The sequence below is a fragment of the Dendropsophus ebraccatus genome, chromosome 5, assembly GCF_027789765.1.
Source record: "Dendropsophus ebraccatus isolate aDenEbr1 chromosome 5, aDenEbr1.pat, whole genome shotgun sequence".
Lineage (NCBI taxonomy): Eukaryota > Metazoa > Chordata > Amphibia > Anura > Hylidae > Dendropsophus > Dendropsophus ebraccatus.
Window position 1 is genome coordinate 45,088,754 of NC_091458.1, and position 19,101 is coordinate 45,107,854.

Below are 19,101 nucleotides of genomic sequence, written 5' to 3' on the forward strand. Positions count from 1 at the left end.
GAAAAAGCTGAAAAATGTGTGGTTTTTTTTTCATGTATATTTTTTTTTATTTAATGTTTAATGGAGAATTTATCTTTACATTGTGAGTTTCTAGTGTAGTCCAGCTTAATTTGATGCCACTATTGAGCCCACTCCAAGGCTTATATGGTAAAACTACTACAATGCATCAGCCACAAAAATAGAGCTTCTCCAGTCGTTCCGCTGCAGTGATTTAATTTCAGTAGAATCTGTTTTCTTCTGTTCCTATACATGGGTTTAAAATGTCAGAGATGCTCAGTTTATAAAGGTGACAATGCTGGGAATGAGTCCCATGACGTTTCTGTATTTATCCATCTGAGCTGGGGGCACTGAAAGAGAAGAGCAGGGTGCTGAAAATAACAATACATTGTTCTTTATTCTGGTCCTTCATTTTCTATTCTTTCATTTTAGTCCAGAGGAAGCCAAAGCTATTTCCTCACAGATGATTGGAAAAAAGCTATTCACAAAACAGACCGGAGAGAAGGGCAGGATATGTAACCATGTGTTCATCTGTGAGCGCAGATATCCCAGGAGAGAATATTACTTTGCAATCACCATGGAAAGGTCATTTCAAGTGAGTTTCTGCATTCTTATAAAGTTTATAAGGTATAGGGGCAGCGTCGGCTGTAAAGAGCAATCACCGCCAATTTCTCGCTCAGACAAGTCAAAATAACTGATCGGCTTCTTCAGTGCCTCATCCATATAAGATAACCCTGTCATCCAGCAGGGCTAGAACTATTGTGTTGCTGAATTCTATTTTCATGCTTTTATGTGCATTTATTTTGGATTATTTTTCTTAATGGTAAATTCTGCATTGGTTGGAATTACTTTTATGCAAAGTACAGCAAACTGACGGCAATTCATGGCCAAATTTATAGAACTTAATGTTTTTTACATATCTTCTTTGCAGTAGGAATGTAAAGGATAGCCACAAGGAAATCTTGAAGGGTTCTTCCCACCTGGAATTTTATGGCATGTCCACAAGAAATGCTGGAGATGGGTCCCACTGTCTTACAATGCTTTGCTGTTTACCTAAAATAAGAGCTGTCGCTAAAACTAGCCAGGAGATGTTTGCACTAAACGCTTGACTCTGTGCCATGCCCAATAAACAGACTCCTAATGTAAGTCTATAGGACCGCCATGGTCGCACGCACAGATTGGGGAGAGAAGCACAGAGCCATGTGTTTCTCTCCTGTCTTGTTCCAGAAAGTAGTCTGGTCTGAACAGTCAGACTCTGATCAAAACTTTTGAAATTTTTCTAGGTCAAAAGCTTTTGAAGTGACAGGTATACTTTACCTTTTTAAAGGGATTTAACCAAACAGTGTAACAACTTTTCCTGTTTTTTGGCAGCTCCAAGCAGTCTGAACGGGCTGAGGGGCCCTTAACCTTGAGGGACCCAGAGTTATCAGACCTTCATGGCATATCCTGTGCATATACCATAAAAGTTCCAGATGGGAATACCCCTTTGCTGTGACGCAAAGCCAAACCTGGAAGTTAATGTGGAAACCGTTCATGTTAATGGCCACCTTGTTCACATTTCGGTCAGCGATAAGTGTATTACAGTAGACAGAGGAGTCACTGTATCAAAATCTGGTGCAATTTGTTCTGCATTTTAGTCCCCTTTTAACCTTCTGTGAAATGAAGATGCAACAAAAATGTAAAATAATGGCTAAAATGGCAAAAAAATGGCTCTTCAGATAATGTCGGCGGAGAAAGGAGTCAGGCTTGCTGGAAAATCACTACCCGACCCCTTTGTTTCTGGAGAGGTAAGCTGCAGCAAGAGCTCTCTGGCTGCGGCTTACCCCTCCCTATAGAGAACACAGGCCACAACGAATGTTCCTGTGTATGGGGAGGACGGGTGCCGGTTAAAGGAGATGACTGATGTGGAAACAATAGTTAGGCTGTCAGTTAATGTTGGTGTATGGTCACCTTAAGTTTACACTTAGTTTTTATTTATTCCCCCAATGTTTTTCTTTTTTTTTTTCTTTAAATGTTCATTCTTTGGGTCCAGAAAACTGATGGCTCTCCATTATGTAGAACAGATATTGTACATGGTGAATTCATTGTGTTCTGTATTGAATTTTGCTAATGAAGCTGATGCTGTGTATGGCTCTATGAGACTCCCAACACTAATATGCCAACGCTGTGTGCCTTGAAGTCTTTGTGGTGCAGAAGTCTTTCCCCAGAGCAGAGCGAGTGTCTCATCTCTTCATCTCTTTAGAAGAAGCCTGCAGTGATTTATCACACTGTCAGATGTTTAGCAGCCACCATTATCGTACCCTGGAGAACAGATACCTCACAGTTCTTTCCAGAAATCTACAAGCTCTGTAAATCACATCACAACAAACATTTTAAAGAATTCCCCATAGGATCTGCTCTCATTGCCTTTTAAATGTTAACTTGTTTTTAATCAAAGATGTGTAAAAAAAACGTGAGTAAGTTTGATTAAAATTGCTAGTTGAGCACCTTGGTACGGACCTTTGGTGATATTCATAGGGCTACTGAAGACTGTCGAGAAGGTCTATGTATGAGCTGTTTCTTGCTTTATCACTTTATTTACTATATATGACTATATTTAGTGTGAAGTCTATGTAGGCAGAATAGCCAACATCCACACCAATATCCTGGCTTTGGGGTCTTTGCACTCCCTAAGGATATTCTCCCACTACGGAATATGTGCCGGAATTTCAAGCATGAGGCAGAAGTTCCACCTGTCCCATAAACTCAATGATATTTTCAAACGGAATCTGCCATCTGCCCAAAAAATTGGCATGTCTGCAGGCAGACATCAGATTTTGTTTGAGAATATCATTGAGTCTATAGGACAGGTGGAACTTGCCTCTGCTTGAAATTCCGGCACATATTCCGTAGTGGGAACATAACCTTAGGTAGACTGATCACTACAAATCATTGTACAACTTTGTAGTCACATTTTTATATTCAGATTGGAAGTGATTATAAAACTGTCCTCATATGAAACTATGGTATCACTGTGGTGTGTCTTGTGGCATTAGTTGTGACACCTGTATAGAGAACTGATGCTTGCCCAATGTCTATGTCTAGAAATGGATGACAAACAGGAGCACAACCCGTACCTGTCATTTAAAATAAACTTTTGACGTGTCAAAAAGTTTTGATCACATGACCTTTACCAATCATAGGAACAATGTCAATCATTTTCATCCAAGCAGCCCCATAGACTTACAATGGAGCTGCCTAGACCAAGATTACTGTAAGCTGGGGAGTGAAATGTGCTGCATCACACTTCTCTCATCTTCTTGTCCTTATTGTTGTGGGTCTCGGCAAAACTTTTCACACGTCAAAGTTAGACATAAAAACAGGCCTGACACTTCTGGGATATGTGAACGCTATAAAATCTCTTGATTTCTAGATGAAGAAAAGTGTACAATGTGCACATTGATGTCTTTTGAAATGAAGTTTCAAGGCCTGCTTGTTGAGGATCTCGGTGGGAGATCCAGATGTGGATGCTATCTCATGCCACCGTCAGATCCTTCAGATGAGTCATATGAAATAATACTGGAAGTGGGGGGAAAAAGGCTTTTAAAATTGTTGTTGTTATTGGAAAAATTATGTCCCCTCCAAACTGGTGCCAGGAGTCATAACCCTGCTGACCTAATGTTGATGGCCTTTGCTGGTTAACCCCTTCAATGTTTGTACTGTCTTATCGCCTGACATGTATACTGTATTCTGTACAGGACATTTATTGAACATAGGCATAATTTACATATTTATGACTTTATTTCACTATTGTATATTTTTACTCTTAATTAAAACTTCCTGTTCAATGGCTAACATAGCAGTTCTGCGTCCCATATGTTCTGCAGTGTCTCACATTCCGATATGGTACTGGATCACTAGGTGGCAGCAGTGCACCATGCAGACTGCACCGCAGCTGTTACTACGCTGGTGTACGATCTGTCTTGTCACGATCAGGCACACCTACCCTTCATGTGGAATGTGTGTTACTGACAGCAGCTTTATACTTTGCTTGACCTAACTTGCCTTCTGCTAGGTTTCTGGCAATATATTTTCTTTGGGAAAAAAAACAAAAAAAGTCCTCATGGTTCATTTCATTTAGTTAGATTTTTTGAAAAATGTTTTATCAGCTTGTTAAAGCTATTGATGAAGTAAATGGATAATGCATAAAGCTTGTGATAAAGACGAGGATCTGGATTTTCTGACATTTTATGTATTGTTCTCTGTCATTATTGTCTGAATTATTTGTCATGCAGAGCCTGTAACGTTTGTTGCATACAGTTCTCTAGGAAAACACTCTATACTGTAACATCAGGAGCCTTCTGTAACTATGGGGCCTGGATCAAGCTTCCAGATTAATCTTTCCTTTACAACAGCTTTCCAGGTGGCACTATGAATCAAGACTGCCACGGAAAAGGCACATATTTTTACGTTAACCAATCAGTTTACACAAAACTCTGGCCTTTTCCATGACGTTGGCCTCATTATCCCAAATGGCCTCCTTCCGTGGCTGATTTATTATGGTTTATGCCTGCAAACAGGCGTAAATGATAAAATAATTTAGTCTCTGAAAGAATAACCATAGATTGTAAGCTCTTGCGAGCAGGGCCCTTACTTCTCATGTTCTACTTGATGTGTATCTCTGTAATGTCTGACTTTATGTATGGCCACCAAGAATTGTGAAGCCCTGTGGAATTTGTTGGCCCTATATAAATAAAATTATTTATTATTATTTTATTATTATTTTATCTAAATTTTTAAGTGGATTGAATTTAAAGGGAATCTGTCGCCAAGACAATGCTATCCAATCTATAGACATCATATTATAGAGCAGTAGGGACTGATTAGATTGATATATATCTTTTGTGGGGAAAGATTTAGTATAACTTGTTGATTTAAAACCCCTGATCATTCTGTGTTTTGGAGTCCAGTGGGCAGTGTCACTCAATGAACTGGACTCCTTAACCCTTTCAAGATCATGGGTCATTGATGCATCAATGCCCAGGTCGTTTTTAGACATCGGCTTATGGGATCATAATGATCCCATAAGCTGATGTCCATAGCTCTGCCTCCTCTCTATCCCCTGCTGCTGTTAGAATCATGTAACAGAGGCAGGGCAGAGTGGGGAGGGGGCAAAGACTACAGCCGTGCACCGCACATGCCAGCCTTCTCTTCCTCCAGTTTCCCACAGCCTCTGTAGCTAGAAGCCAGAAGCCTGAGGCTTCCGGTTTCCATGGCTGCCATTGGGGCTCTGCGATCACTTTGCAGAACCCCAATGGTTACCGGAAAGAGAATTCTCCCTCTGAAGCCCTATAGATGCTGCGGTCGTGCTGACAGCAGTATCTATAGGGTTAAAGGACAAGTGCCATGAAAAACTTTTTCCCAGTAATTGAAGCACATTACAAAGTTATATAACTCTGTAATATGCTTCAATCACCTATCTGCCTCCCTTCCCTGTCTTTTCCCCCCTCCACCCCCCACCAGGAAGTCTCCTAACTCACACAGACCTAATGACTGTCGTCACCGTCACCAAGCTCTTCTCTCAGCTCCTTCTCATGTTACACCAGCCTCCCCCCTCCCCTGCCTTGTCAGGTGACTCAGCTTGCTCAGCTCCCATTGGCTGAACAACTGCAAGCCATCACTTTTCACATATCATACTTTTCTTCCCTCTGACTGGGTCCGGCACATAGGCAGCTCCCCCCTCCCCTCATACTCTCTCCTGCTGCCGTGGACTCAGTGAATGAATGAGTCATGTCACTAGAGAAGATAAGCAATGACAATCGGAGCTGAGCAAGCTGAGTCACCTGACAAGAAGGGGGGGCTGGTGTAACAGGACCTAGACCAGCCCTCCTGCTGATGACTCATCCTCACAAGAAGGAGCTGCCTGGTGACGGTGACGACAGTCATTAGCTCTGTGTGAGTTAGGACACTTCCTGGTGGGGGGTGGAGGGGGGAAAAAGAGAGGGAAGGGAGGCAGATGGGTGATTGAAGCACATTACAGAGTGATATAACTTTGTAATCTGCTTCAATTACTGGGAAAAAGTTTTTCATGGCACTTGTCCTTTAACTCTAAGCACCGGAGCCGTGAGAGTTGCAACAGGTCCTGGGCTTTCACTGATATCCGGGACCCGCTGGTGATGATACAGGCACAACTTCTAATTTAACGTCGCTGCAGAATCAGACATAGGCTGCAGCACCGTTAATTTACGGTCTATGGGGGAGATTTATCAAACATGGTGTAAAGTGAAACTGGCTCAATTGCCCTTAGCAACCAATCAGATTCCTTCTTTCATTTTACAAAGGGTCTGTGAGAAATGAAAGGTGGAATCTGATTGGTTGCTAGAGGCAACTGAGCCAGATTCACTTTACACCATGTTTGATAAATCTCGCCCTATTTGTCTATTACATGATGCCAATACTTTTGGTAGCAATTTCATGCCGATAGGTTCCCTTTAATTACACAGATTTTGCTTTTCTTATTATGTTCCCTTTTTTCTTTAGGGCCCTGTGTTGATTGGAAGTTCCCAAGGTGGGGTTAACATTGAAGATGTTGCTGCTGAAAATCCTGATGCAATTGTGAAAGAGCCAATTGATATCGTACAAGGTATCCAAAAGGAACAAGCTGTTAGGGTAAGTTATTTGCTTGAAAATGATTAAATAGGTTACCCAGGCTTAACATTGCTGCTTTCTTCCACCGCTTCATTTGGGTGTTGGTTTTGCAGCGCAGTTTAATTGAAGTGAATGGAGCTGAATTGTAATACCACACACAATCTGAGAACAGGGGTGGTGCTGGGGTTTTTTTGCAGGAAAGTAGCCGAATTTTTTCTAATCTTAGGTAACCCCTTTTAAGAAGCAGGGTCTTACAGAGCAAATGGCCATAGACAAAGGGGGAGATTTATCAAACTGGTGTAAAGCAGAATTGGCTCAGTTGCCAATCAGACTCCACCTTTCATTCCTCACAGATTCTTTGAAAAATGTGGAATCTGATTGGTTGCTAGGGGCAACTAAGCCTGTTCTACTTTACAGCATGTTTGATAAATCTCCCCAAAAAGTCTGGGTATGCCTGCCTTTTTGAAGTTACTGCTTTGATGTGTCTAAAAACTATTACTTGATGAAAAGTATTTTAATAAACTACAATTCTTGCTAAGATATTTGGTAGGTTGGTAACCAGTAGGGAATAGATGGAATGGGAATCAGCAGCAGAATCAGATAAGAGTGTGGAGATTCATAGGTATAAAGAGCAGTAAACCTCAGTGTCCCTGATGTTACAGACGATTTTTTAAGAATAGGCTATAGTGTGTTTTCTTAAAGCGAATGTACCATGAGGAACATTCGCCTTAAAGGAGAAGTCCGGCGAAACTTTTTATTTAAAGTATTATATTGCCCCCTAAAAGTTATACAAATCCCCAATATAAACTTATTACGGGAAATGCTTATAAAGTCCTTTTTTTCCTGCACTTACTACTGAATCAAGTCTTCACTTCCTGGATAACATGGTGATGTCACGACCCGACTCCCAGAGCTGTGCGGGCTGTGGCTGCTGGAGAGGATGATGGCAGGGGGACACTGAGGGACACAGCCATTATCCTCTCCAGCAGCCACAGCCCGCTCAGCTCTGGGAGTCATGTTGTGACATCACCATATTAACCAGGTAGTGAAGCCTTGATGCAGTAGTAAGTGCAGGGAAAAATGGACTTTATAAGCATTTCCCATAATAAGTGTAAATTGGGGATTTGTATAACTCTTGGCTGCAATACAATACTTTTTTTTCTTAAATTTTTACCAGACTTCTCATTTAAGTATTGCCCATGTATAAAACTGCGCTGGTGCTAAGAAGCCGGTGCCGTGTCTCTTTTTTTATTTTATTTTTTTGGCAGGTCCTGGCAGTTCCCTGTCACTACATACTTGCTGCGTGTATACACTACCTCCCCTTGCTGCACGCAGTGCACGGGGTCCCTGCGTACTGCTCTCCCACCCAGCCAATCAATGGCTGCAGCTGGGCAACACACTAATTGGTTGGGCGGGAGAGCAGGACGCCTGGACCCCGTGCAGCGAGGAGAGGTAATGTATACACGCAGCAGAGCGGGAGCTGAAAGGGTTAAGGGGACGGCAGAATTACATACTTGCAGTAGTCTTTCAGACAGCTGCGAGTATGTAGTGACAGGACCTGCCAGACTCGCAGAAAGATTTACACTGCGAGTCTGTACGTGTGGACAGACCCTTAATATTTCAGGACTGTCAGTTTAGTGTTTTTAATTTCACGCTCTTATATCTGTCACTTGATTAAAAGTTATGTTTTAATATTATGGGGTTAACTTAGGGCCACGGAGCCCACTAGAACCTATGTACCTATAAAGTGTGTGTTCTAATAACTTGGTAACCCCATATTAGTGAGCACCTTTTTGTTTTAGAGTGGGGACCTGGGACATGACATGAGGTGCCAGGCCTGCGCAGTCAGTCGGCAGCCATAGTGGGGTCCCGCCTGGGCTGCTGATTGACTGAGCGTGCCTGGCAGATCACGCACCAGGTCCCCACTCAGACCCAGAAGCGTGGAGGACTGGAGCTGTGGGATACTGGCGCTGGAGCAAAGGAGGTGAGAGCCTGTTACTACTTTCACCTTCCCTCAACACTCCATTAAGGAATAGCAATATTTCAGCAATTTATTTTCCTTCTAAATCATAACTGCATCCACTCCCCGTAGCCTTATGTGGACAATATGTAACTTGTTTTTTTTCAATGAGTTCATTGTCTCGTATCTCCAAGATGAATTTTAGGCATGGACTAACTCTACATTTACATGGTCTGTAGTAGTAGACAGCACTACAGACCCTTTAGTTTAAAAGGCCTGGCTCACACGTCTGTCCATGTTATGGAGCCGTGATACATGACTCAAAAAAAGAAATAAACAGGTCGTAGTCAGGACCTGCGGTTACAGTGTGGATCACTATTCTTTAATGAATAGGTCTGTGCATTGCAGACTACGGATGCACTTTTTTTTTTTTTTTTTTTTGGTTAAAGTTGGACATACACTTTTTTTTTTTTTTTTTTTATATGTATAAATACACACTTCTACTTTAAGTATATTTTGTTACTGGTTTACGTCATACATTGTTAACATATTGCTCCTGTTGGTTTTGCGACAGGTATGCTTTATGCTGCTTTTAGATAGTTGTCCTAGTAAAGTTTATAGGTGTGACATATTTATAATAAAAAATAAAATTCTAGCAGGAACTGGAAGGATCATCTGTTACATGGGGCTGATGAGGTCCCTGATGCCATCACCGCTCAGATGATTTGATCGTTGTTGACTGATGGCTTGACAACTATCATGGCTTAAGGTGAAATTCAGTAACAGATTATGTCCGTCCTGTACCTTCCATCTTACCATTACATATGCATGCAATTTGCTAGATTATTACAGCAATTTTACTCCTTTTAGATGAGCGAAGCGGTTGAATATTCTCCATAAGCATTTGGATGTATTTTTGATGTAAAACCCCTGAAGAAAATATATTAAAACAATCCGTCGTGCCTATGCCAGCAGTCTGTGTGCTTTGTCCTTGATTGCTTTAATAGATTTTTTTTTTTTTTTTTACATTCCATTTGGAACTTCAATAATTGTTTGAGGCATTTACATCATAAGAATGGCAGATAGGAATGGAAACAATAAGTTTATTTTCCAAGGGAATTTAGCTGATAAAGCAGACGGCAATTGTTTGTTTTATTTGTCTTTTTTTTATTTTAGCTTGCACAGAAAATGGGCTTCCCAGAGAACCTGGTGGATGAGGCGGCGGCTTGCATGATCAATTTGTATAACCTATTCATGAAGTACGATGCCACAATGATTGAAATCAATCCCATGGTTGAAGATGCATCCGGAATAGGTAAACAGCACTTTTGTAAACGGTCTACAGTCATTTGTTGTCCTTTTGTCTTTTGGATATCACAAGGTTTATGTAGTTGTTTTTATAGTTTTATATGCATTTTGTGTAAAGTAAAAGTAGAATACAAGTGTATTTCAAGGCAGAAGCATTTCTGAAATGTGTGTTTTAATATATATTTTGGAGGCATGTTTTTCCATTTGAAGTTTTATGTCTCTCTTTTTCTCTAGAATGCAGCCCATTTTACAAGTGCACACATAATACATATAAAAGAAGTACAATGTCACTTCCGTTTAGGCCTGTAAAAAGTACACATGTAAGATAAAATGACATGTGAACTGTGCAGTGTTGTCCACTTGCATTGAATGTAATTCAATAGGAAGCTCATTATGGACATACAATACTGTCAGAAAGTCTTTCACATTTTTTTACATTTTATGTTCAGGCCTTGTGCTAAAATAAAATGTTTTCCCCCATCGTTCTACAGTGAATACCCCATAATCACAAAGAGAAAGCACAATGTTAAAAATCTAAAACTAAAATATTACAAAGCCTCTACTCTTACTCGGTACTTAGGTAAAACACCTTTGGCAATGATTACAGCCTCTGGTGGTCTTGGGTATGATGACACACAGTTTACACACCCAGATTTGGGGATTTTCTGTCAGTCTCTGCCATCAGTGGAGCCATTTTCAGGTCTCTCCAGAGATGTTCCATTGGGTTCAGGTCAGGTCTCTGGCTGGGATTCTCAAGGACATTCACAAAGTGGCCCCTAAGCTACTCCTCTGTTGTCTTGGCTGTGTGGCTTGGGATCATTGTCTTGTTGTCTGGCATCCAGAGCACTGTGGAACAGGTTTTCATTAAAATGAATTTACCACTGGGTAATTGCTTTTTTGTTTTTTCACATGGATAGGTCGGCATGGGGATGCCGGTGTTGCAGTCCCTTTTTTGAACTGCAGCCCGATTCCCGTGCACTGCGCCGCTCTATTACAGAGCACTGTGGGGCATGAAGCAGTGGAGGTGGGCCTGCCGGCCCCCAGTGTGACGGTCTGCCCTCTCCTCTGTGACACGGCTCTATTAGAATCAATCATGTGGCGGTTCAAAAAAAGGCCAGGCTATTCATGTAAAAACAAAAAATGCACGTTCGCGTTAAGACTATTTCTGTACTTTGTTCCATTAAGATTTACCTCAACCTTCACCCAGTCTCCCTGTCCCAGCCACTGAAGAACAGCCCCACAGTGTGATGTCGCCGCCATGCTTCTCTGTATGGATGGTATTGGGTCGGTGATGAGCAGTGCTTAGAATTCAAGGCCAAGATGTTAAACCTTTCCTTTCTCTTGCGGAGAGGCTTCATTCTCATAAAGTGCTGCAGTGATGGTTGACCTTCAAGTTTCTCCTGAACACAGAATCTTTGAAGCTCAGGCAGAGCGACTATAGGGTTCTTGGGCACCTCTGTGACTGAGGCCCTTCTGCCCCCATTTGTATAGTTTGGTGTGGGTCAGCTCTAGAAAGAGTCTTGGTTGTTCCAAATGTCTTCCATTAAATTAAGGATGCAGCGGAAATGTTTTTGCCCCCTCCTCCAGACTTCTGCCTCCACGCAATCCTGTCTCTCAGCTCTACAGGCAGTTTGTTCCTCCTTAAATGCCAGCACTATACAATAGATTATGCACAAATCAATTGTACTGGTATAGCAGATATAGGTCACCTTAATGTGGTTGTCACCTACATTCTCATTGTATAAATTAGCTGTGTGGGGTTTCAGGTGACGGTACACTGATCATATATATCTCAGTCACCACATGCTATGCGCTTTTCATTCCCCACCCACGTGTGCGGTAAAATCCAATTTTTGCCCTTTCCAGTTTTCTTCTTGTATCAGAAATAATCGCAATATTTGGTGGTTGTTTAGCATATTGTCTTATGTCTTTCCTTTGCTATTGGTTATACCTTGCTGCTCAGATGCCTGAGTGGCTCGCCTGCTGTATTGCACGAGTGCTCTGACTCACGCTCTGTTGCTGAGGAAGGTCGATAGCTGAAACTAAGATAATTGAAACCTTTCAATGTCATAAAACAAATTGTATGTGGGAGAAATGAAATATATTTTGGTGATGCAGCTTGTTCTTAAAGTAGCCAGCTATACAATGTGGTAATGTTTCACAAATGAAGTTGCATATATAAAATCTTTATAGTCTTGCCGCCTTGTTTTTCTTATGCTGAATTATCTATATAAAGTATTCACGGCCCTTGGTGGTTTTTATTTTATTACGTTTTATAATGGAAAAAGACTTATAAATGAAAAGGGAAACAGATATCTACAAGCATTCAGTACAGAATTACAGCATTTACCTGAAAGGACCATTTTTTTTTTAAAATACTGACCTCCAGTAATATGCAGTTATGACACTTCCATTATAAAAAAAAAAAAGTACAAGCTTTTGTTATTTGGCAGTATCTGTTTACATTGGATTTGATGAAAGAAGAGAAGTCCTTGTGGCACTCCCTATAAATTCCCCTTTATTGCAAAAAACGCATAGCTGGACAAATGAGGAGCGCTTCTTCACTGTACGTCTGTTTCACGCCCTCCGGCGCTTTGTCAAGGCTTGAAACAGACGTAGGGCTTGAAACAGACGTAGCCCGGGGAAGGAGCACTCCTCGTTTGTCCTGTTATGCGTTTTTTGCAATAAAGGTGAATTTATGGTGAGTGCTGCAAAGACTTCCCTTCTTTCATTATATTATAGACTTTATACAGTGCAGAGCACCACCTACACCTACAGAGACTCTTGGGGGATAGTAAGTCCAAACTGCTAAGTCTGGTAGTGCCTGTGTTCTAATACTGCTTACGTTTTGAACAATTTGAACAATTTTATTCCTGTTCTCTCCACAATTCTAAATAAAATGAATTAAATGAAAAAGGTTTTGATTGGTGAGATCTGTGTTCAGACCTCGACCGCTCAGGAGAGTGAGCAAGGAGAAGTCTCTTCCAAAGCTGTTTATTTTGACCGGGATAATAATTGTACAGTGTAAGTCAACGTTGCCATTTCAATCTCCGAGATTGATCAGAGCTTGCAGTACATAGCAGTGTGCTTTCCATTTTCTGGTTCTATTGAACACTCAGACCCTAACAAAAAAAAAAAGTTTTAACATTTTTAATGGCAGGTACACAACTGTATTAGTGGTGCTTTTATTGGACAGTCTTATTTTTGATCCTACAGCTTGCTCATGTGACTGCACCAATTGGGCACCCCCCTTCCTCTTCATAAATACTGTTGTGCTCTGCAGTGATGAGTGGCCATAGTGCCTTCACTACAGAGTGCTACATGAATATTCATGAATAGGTAGAGAGACAGTGGATCAGTGCACTCGGGTTAAAGTTCACCCCCACCCCCCCTTTTACAAAACACATTAATTAACATAACAATAAAATGCGCAATTTTAAAGGTAATGAAAGTAATAAAGATACTTTATCAGTGTCGCCTGCCCTGTAGACACATAACAGCAGCTTAGATCCCGCAAGGGTATGTTCACACAAATACACTGCACTGGACCAGTCCATAACCCCTTTGATAGGAGCGGGGGAAGCATGCGGAAAAGACGTAACGTGGCCCTTCTTTTCAGCCTGGTGATTCAGCACTAAAGCTCCCATTAAAGACAAGTGGAAGCTTTAAGACCAAATCTTTAGCCCAGAGACGTAGAACATTATAGGTGTACGTTTTGCACCCGTGTGATGTACCCTAAAGGCTATGTGCATTGTTGGCTAGCTGTAAATAGAAAATCACAATGGAATAGAATGTTGTTCTAACACTTTGTAATTATGTAAATAAATGCATTTGTTTGTATTAGTTTTCCTGTTATCTGCGTTTGGCAGCAGTCGTCTTTTCCTTCATTACTGCGCCTTCTCTAACTTTGCGTATAGCCCTCCAGTTATTCTTATGTGTACAAATACTGTTTACCTGTTATTTTCCATCATGCCAAATGCAGGCTGAGGGCATTCAGTGCTCTTGAAGTCATGTCACCTTTTCATTGCTTTGCATACAGATGGCTAAAAAGTCATCATGCTCCAGTGCAAATTGCTGGCATGAGGTCTATTCATAGTGTACGCTGTTGGTTTGTCGGTACTACTGAAGTACTACTTTAGGTCTTGTAAAATCTCATTGCACATAACATTACTGTCAACATTCTATTTTAGGGTTTATCTTTTGCCAGTTGACTTGTCATCTGCATTAAATAACCTTCCCAGCTTCCAAAATAATTTGTGCTGAGATGTACATTTATGTGGATTGTGTGTGTCTACGCATTGCCCATACAGCTAAATCATCATACTGTGGTTATGGCAGCACACATCCATTTAGCTCTCTCTTTATAGACATGAAATGAGTTTTCCTTTAAAGCAATATATAGCACTTATGTGCCTGCTCCCTTTATGTAGGTGGGTTTTATCAGTCATTGTTATATTATTAAATACATCTAATATCCTGTACCTTTTTGGTTTAATATTAACTTTCTTCTTTGTCTGAAGTGATGTGTATGGACGCAAAGATAAACTTTGACTCCAATGCGGCATATAGACAAAAGAGTATTTTTGATCTCCGTGATTGGTCCCAAGAAGATGAGCGAGACCAGCAAGCTGCTAAAGCTGACCTCAACTACATTGGCCTGGATGGTAATATTGGCTGTCTTGGTAAGTCTTCGTACTTTTGTTGGTGTAGCCTATATACTGTTACATGTACTGTCTTGTTCTAACATTTTTAAGCAGTGGTCTTATTTAACTTTACTATTTATATTATTAACCCCTTAGCGACCCATTGTAAAAAAAATGGATCATAATGGATCCTTTTTTTTTGACGGACACAACGTAGCTAACACTACTTTTGTGTCCGCATTAAAAAAAAAACACATCCGTTTTAATCCCTTTTTCTTTTTACAATGGAAGTCAATAAAAAACTAATGCACACAAATGCATCCGTTTTTTTTAATCCGTTTTTTGCAAAAAACTGATGAAAAAAAACTATTGCAAAAACGCAGTGTGAACCTAGCCTTACTATAATCACAGGCAGGATTGAAATGATAGGTGACACTGGTATATGGGTAAGATTTGATCAGGCCATTCCTCATAGTCGAAGTTGTAAGGGTCCTATTACACCAAAAGATGTCTGACAGATTATCAGATTATTACAGCCAAAGTCAGGAACAGACTATAGACAGAGAACAGGCCAAATCAATCAAAAGTTGTCTAATTCTTAGACCGTATAGACTTAGCAGAGATTTACTAGACACATGTCTCACATACCAGGTTTCAATAGGTTTACCATACCGGAAAAATGGTGAGGGGCATTAGATATGCCAGACTCCAAAAAAATGCAAATGTGAAAAAAGGGGTCCATGGAGTCTTAGTTACGAGTCTCAAAACACAGGAATAGCCAGATACCCCTCCTGGAAACCTGTCACCAAACCACAACCAAATAAGTAGCCCCTTAAGTCCCACTCGGTTGTAAATATTTGGACACAAATAGGGGGCAGCGTATCAATGGAGACTTTTGAATGAGTACTCCTTTTGATTTTTTTTTTTTTTTTTGCTGGTCTCCCTGAGCTCATTGATTGTTGTGTTTAGATAGTCATAATGGCTTATTAAAATTTTGTCTGTAACTCTGTCCCTTGAAAAGATTTTTTTTTATCATGATTTAAAAATTTTAAAAACTATAATCGCATAAAATATCTTAATGGTGTGTTCACACGTACAGGATCTGCAGCAGGTTTGATGGAGCTGATTTGAATCTGCAGCAGATTCGCAGCAGATTTGATGACCCAGATTAGATTTAAAGCAAATCTGCACCATCAAATCTGCTGCAGATCTTGTATGTGTGAACGCACCCTAAGGTAGCTTCACAAGTACCGTATCCATAGCAGATTTGACAGTGCGGATTTAATGCTGTGTTCATTTATTTAGTCAAATCTGCTGCAGATCCCCAGCAGAAAATCTGCTGCGATACGGTACGTAAGAAGCTACCCTTAAGGGATATTCTCATCTCAACTAACATACTTAAACTTGTAGGTACCCTCTAGTTAAATACTTTTAAAAGTATGCAAGTTTGCTTGAAAGGGAACCAATAAGCCCAATTGGGCTGATATGGTTCCCTGGAGCACTGTATACAGCTCCTGAGCAGCCCCTGGCATGTAATGGCCATGGCTGCAGCAAGAGCTGTATACCCGAGAATGAGGTTTAATAACCTGGGTGACTGACAGGCAGAGGCGGGGAGGCAGTCACTGCTACCCGGTGCTTTTATTAGCAACAAGAGTCCCTAAAGGTTGATGAAAGGTTGATCCAATTGGTGGATGCAAGCTGGTGTATCATTTCAGAGGAAGTTTTAGGATCAGCTGTGCTGAGTATGTATATGAAGAACAGGACTATATCTGGCCATTCTATCAATAGTTTATTCTATCCCCAATCCTGTGTTACAACTCTGCAAACTCTATCTCTGCCTATGCTCAGCTGTAGTGTGGATACAGACTAGCCTCTCTGCGGCCTTCTATACACTATATAGACACTAAAAACAAAATCCTGAAATCCTGCCTCACTGTATCAAATCGTCAGAAGTTCCAGATTACCATTGGGCAGTCTATAGTGTAAATCCAGCATTTTCTGTGGCCACAAAGTCTGCACATTGCACAGGCTGTTTCTCTTCCTGCTCACTCATCCCACTGAGCCCCTCCATGAACTATTATGGGAAGTGCAAACCTGTCTTGACTTTGCTTGTGATGTGAACGGCCATTTCTTGAAAATGAACGGATAAGAAATGAGGGGAGGAGGTGGGAAAACAGCCTTGTGAGTACAGAAAGAAGCTCTTTTGCCTAAATAAACGTATTACAGAGTTTCTTTTGCTTGTACTATTGATTGTTTGCAAGGTTGTTTGAAATGACAGGTATACTTTTTTAACTATATACAGTATTAAAGACCTATACTTTAAATAGTCTATCTATTGCTTTGTGTCTTCTATTAATTTTCCACAAAATGCTTAATTTGAACTCTGGATGGAACCGAGACTTCATTAAAAGAGCAGACATGTATGGGAGGCAATAAGGTAATAATACACGGCTTTTCAGATGTCAGTAATAATATGCAGGTTCCAGGTTTTTCCTCATGTCAGCATTATTCTCTAACATTATTGATTTTCAGCGTTTCCACCTGACAGAGTTCCAGCAGGTCACCAAAGCAGATGGATCATAGCTTTTTAGTTGCACTTGAGGGTCATAGCATAAAGGAAAAAGAATAATGGCAATTTGTTTGTTTTGTAGGGTGTTACATGTCAGAATGATTAATTTAAGCTGTACCTGTGTCGCCCATTACAGAAATAATACAGCCCCTAGTCAGGAAATGAGCCAGGAATTCTAGGTAAAATATAGGCCAAGCATCCATGTGCTGTCATGGAGAAGAAGGGAATAGGCTGGAGTCAGACACCTGGCAACAGGTTATCCTTTGTAAGAATAATTTATTGGTCATACTGATATCCAGCATGCCCAATCAGTTTTTTTCCTTTAAGCTGTGTTTACGCACAGTAAAAAAAATACCAAAATGCAGCCGTAATTATGGTTTGAAAATAAAATATTATGTGGACAGGATAAAATAAAATAAGGTCAGTTGTAGATAATGAGTGGTTATTATTTTGACAGTGCATGCACTGCTGCCAATTTACCATTGACTTTAATGGAGCTTATTATTGAAAGGCCGTTTTTTTCTTTTATTTTACATTATGTGAATTTAGTCTACATCTGCCATTAGGACAGAGTCTACAGCAGGCCCAACAAAGCACATAAGATCGTCTGAAAACTGCAAGATTGGTTGCCTTATGAGGAGTTGACAAAATCTGACAGATTTTTTTTTTTTTTTTTTTAAGCCAAAGCCAGGAATGGATTTGAAAAGAGGAGAAATCTCAGTCTTTCCTTTTATGACCTTTTTCTCTGTTTATAGTCTGTTCCTGGCTTTGGCTTCAAAGATCTGTCCGATAAATCTCTCTGTGTAAACACACCATAACATGCACAGGTCCCTTAAGAATAAGATACAATTGAAAGACAAATTAAGAGAACCATTTGGAATGATCTAGATTGCTAATAAATTGGGGACTGTTCATCATGGAACTGACAATGATAAACACAGTCTACCTAAATTAACACACAAACAGTTATGCTGTTCATGTGTTTTATTGAGCACATTGAGTAAACCTCCACAGAGCAGGAAGAAAGTGTTTTCTAACCACAGACTCCTCCACCAAACGTTTCTTGAAGATTCAAATTAGGTTTGCAGTGTTAGGCTATGTTCACACTACGTGAAACTACGGCCATAGTTTTGCAGTGCGTGACATAGCCTTATTTGCAATGGGATCCCGGCCGGAGCGTACACAATGGGATCCGGCCGGGATCCCATACGCCACCGGAAAAAACTGACAGGTCAGTTTTCTGCTGCCTGAATTCAGTGAATTCCGGCCGCAGAAAGACCTGTCAGTTCACACAGTGAAGCGAGCGGCTCCGGACGTTCGCTTCACTGTGTGCTATGGTAAGCTCTGATGCGGGCGTGCACTGATGCTCCGGCCAGAGACCGGCCGTTCCGTGACCCGGCCGGGGTCACGGAACGGCCGGTCTCATACGTAGTGTGAACATAGCCTTAAGGATAAATTTTGGACCATTGCTGTCCACAAATTTCTTCTGGTTTATTGGTATCAGACCATATTTAGTTAGTAATTAGAGATGAGCAAACCTCAAGCCCCATAAGGCTCGTCTGAAACGGGGCACTCTGCATTTGATTACCAGTGGCTGAAGAAGTTGGATGCAACCCTAAGGCTCCATGGAAGACATGAACACCTTGTTTTCCAGGACTCTTTAGGGCTGCATCCAACTTCTTCAGCCGCTGGTAATCAAACTCAGTGTTCGGTTTTGGATGAATCTGAGCATGCTTGGGGTTCGCTCATCTCTATTAGTGCAGAAATCCTACTAGTTTTAAAGTGTTCACTTACTTTTTCTTGCAGCTCTACCTATAAATGGTAGTTATACGTATGCAATCTTCTTTAAGGAAGTGTTGAGACATAATTTGCTGTAAAATTCAGCTTCATGTGGAGTTACCAGTGAAGCATAAAGAACAGGGTTGTTTTATTCCTCATAGTCCATTTAATACAAACATTCTCACATTGTTTAGTTTGTATATTATCAACAAAACACA

At 40.8% G+C, this 19,101-nt stretch overlaps 1 protein-coding gene across 1 annotated transcript in view; it reads left to right on the top strand.

Annotated features, from left to right (window-relative positions):
• Positions 1-19,101, top strand: part of SUCLA2 (succinate-CoA ligase ADP-forming subunit beta) — a 69,958-nt gene that overhangs the window by 28,987 nt on the left and 21,870 nt on the right. Inside the window, exons 4-7 of the mRNA XM_069970007.1 lie at positions 430-592; positions 6,517-6,645; positions 9,761-9,899; positions 14,413-14,574. Coding sequence (XP_069826108.1) covers positions 430-592; positions 6,517-6,645; positions 9,761-9,899; positions 14,413-14,574 — 593 coding nt within the window. The remainder of the gene's footprint in view (positions 1-429; positions 593-6,516; positions 6,646-9,760; positions 9,900-14,412; positions 14,575-19,101) is intronic.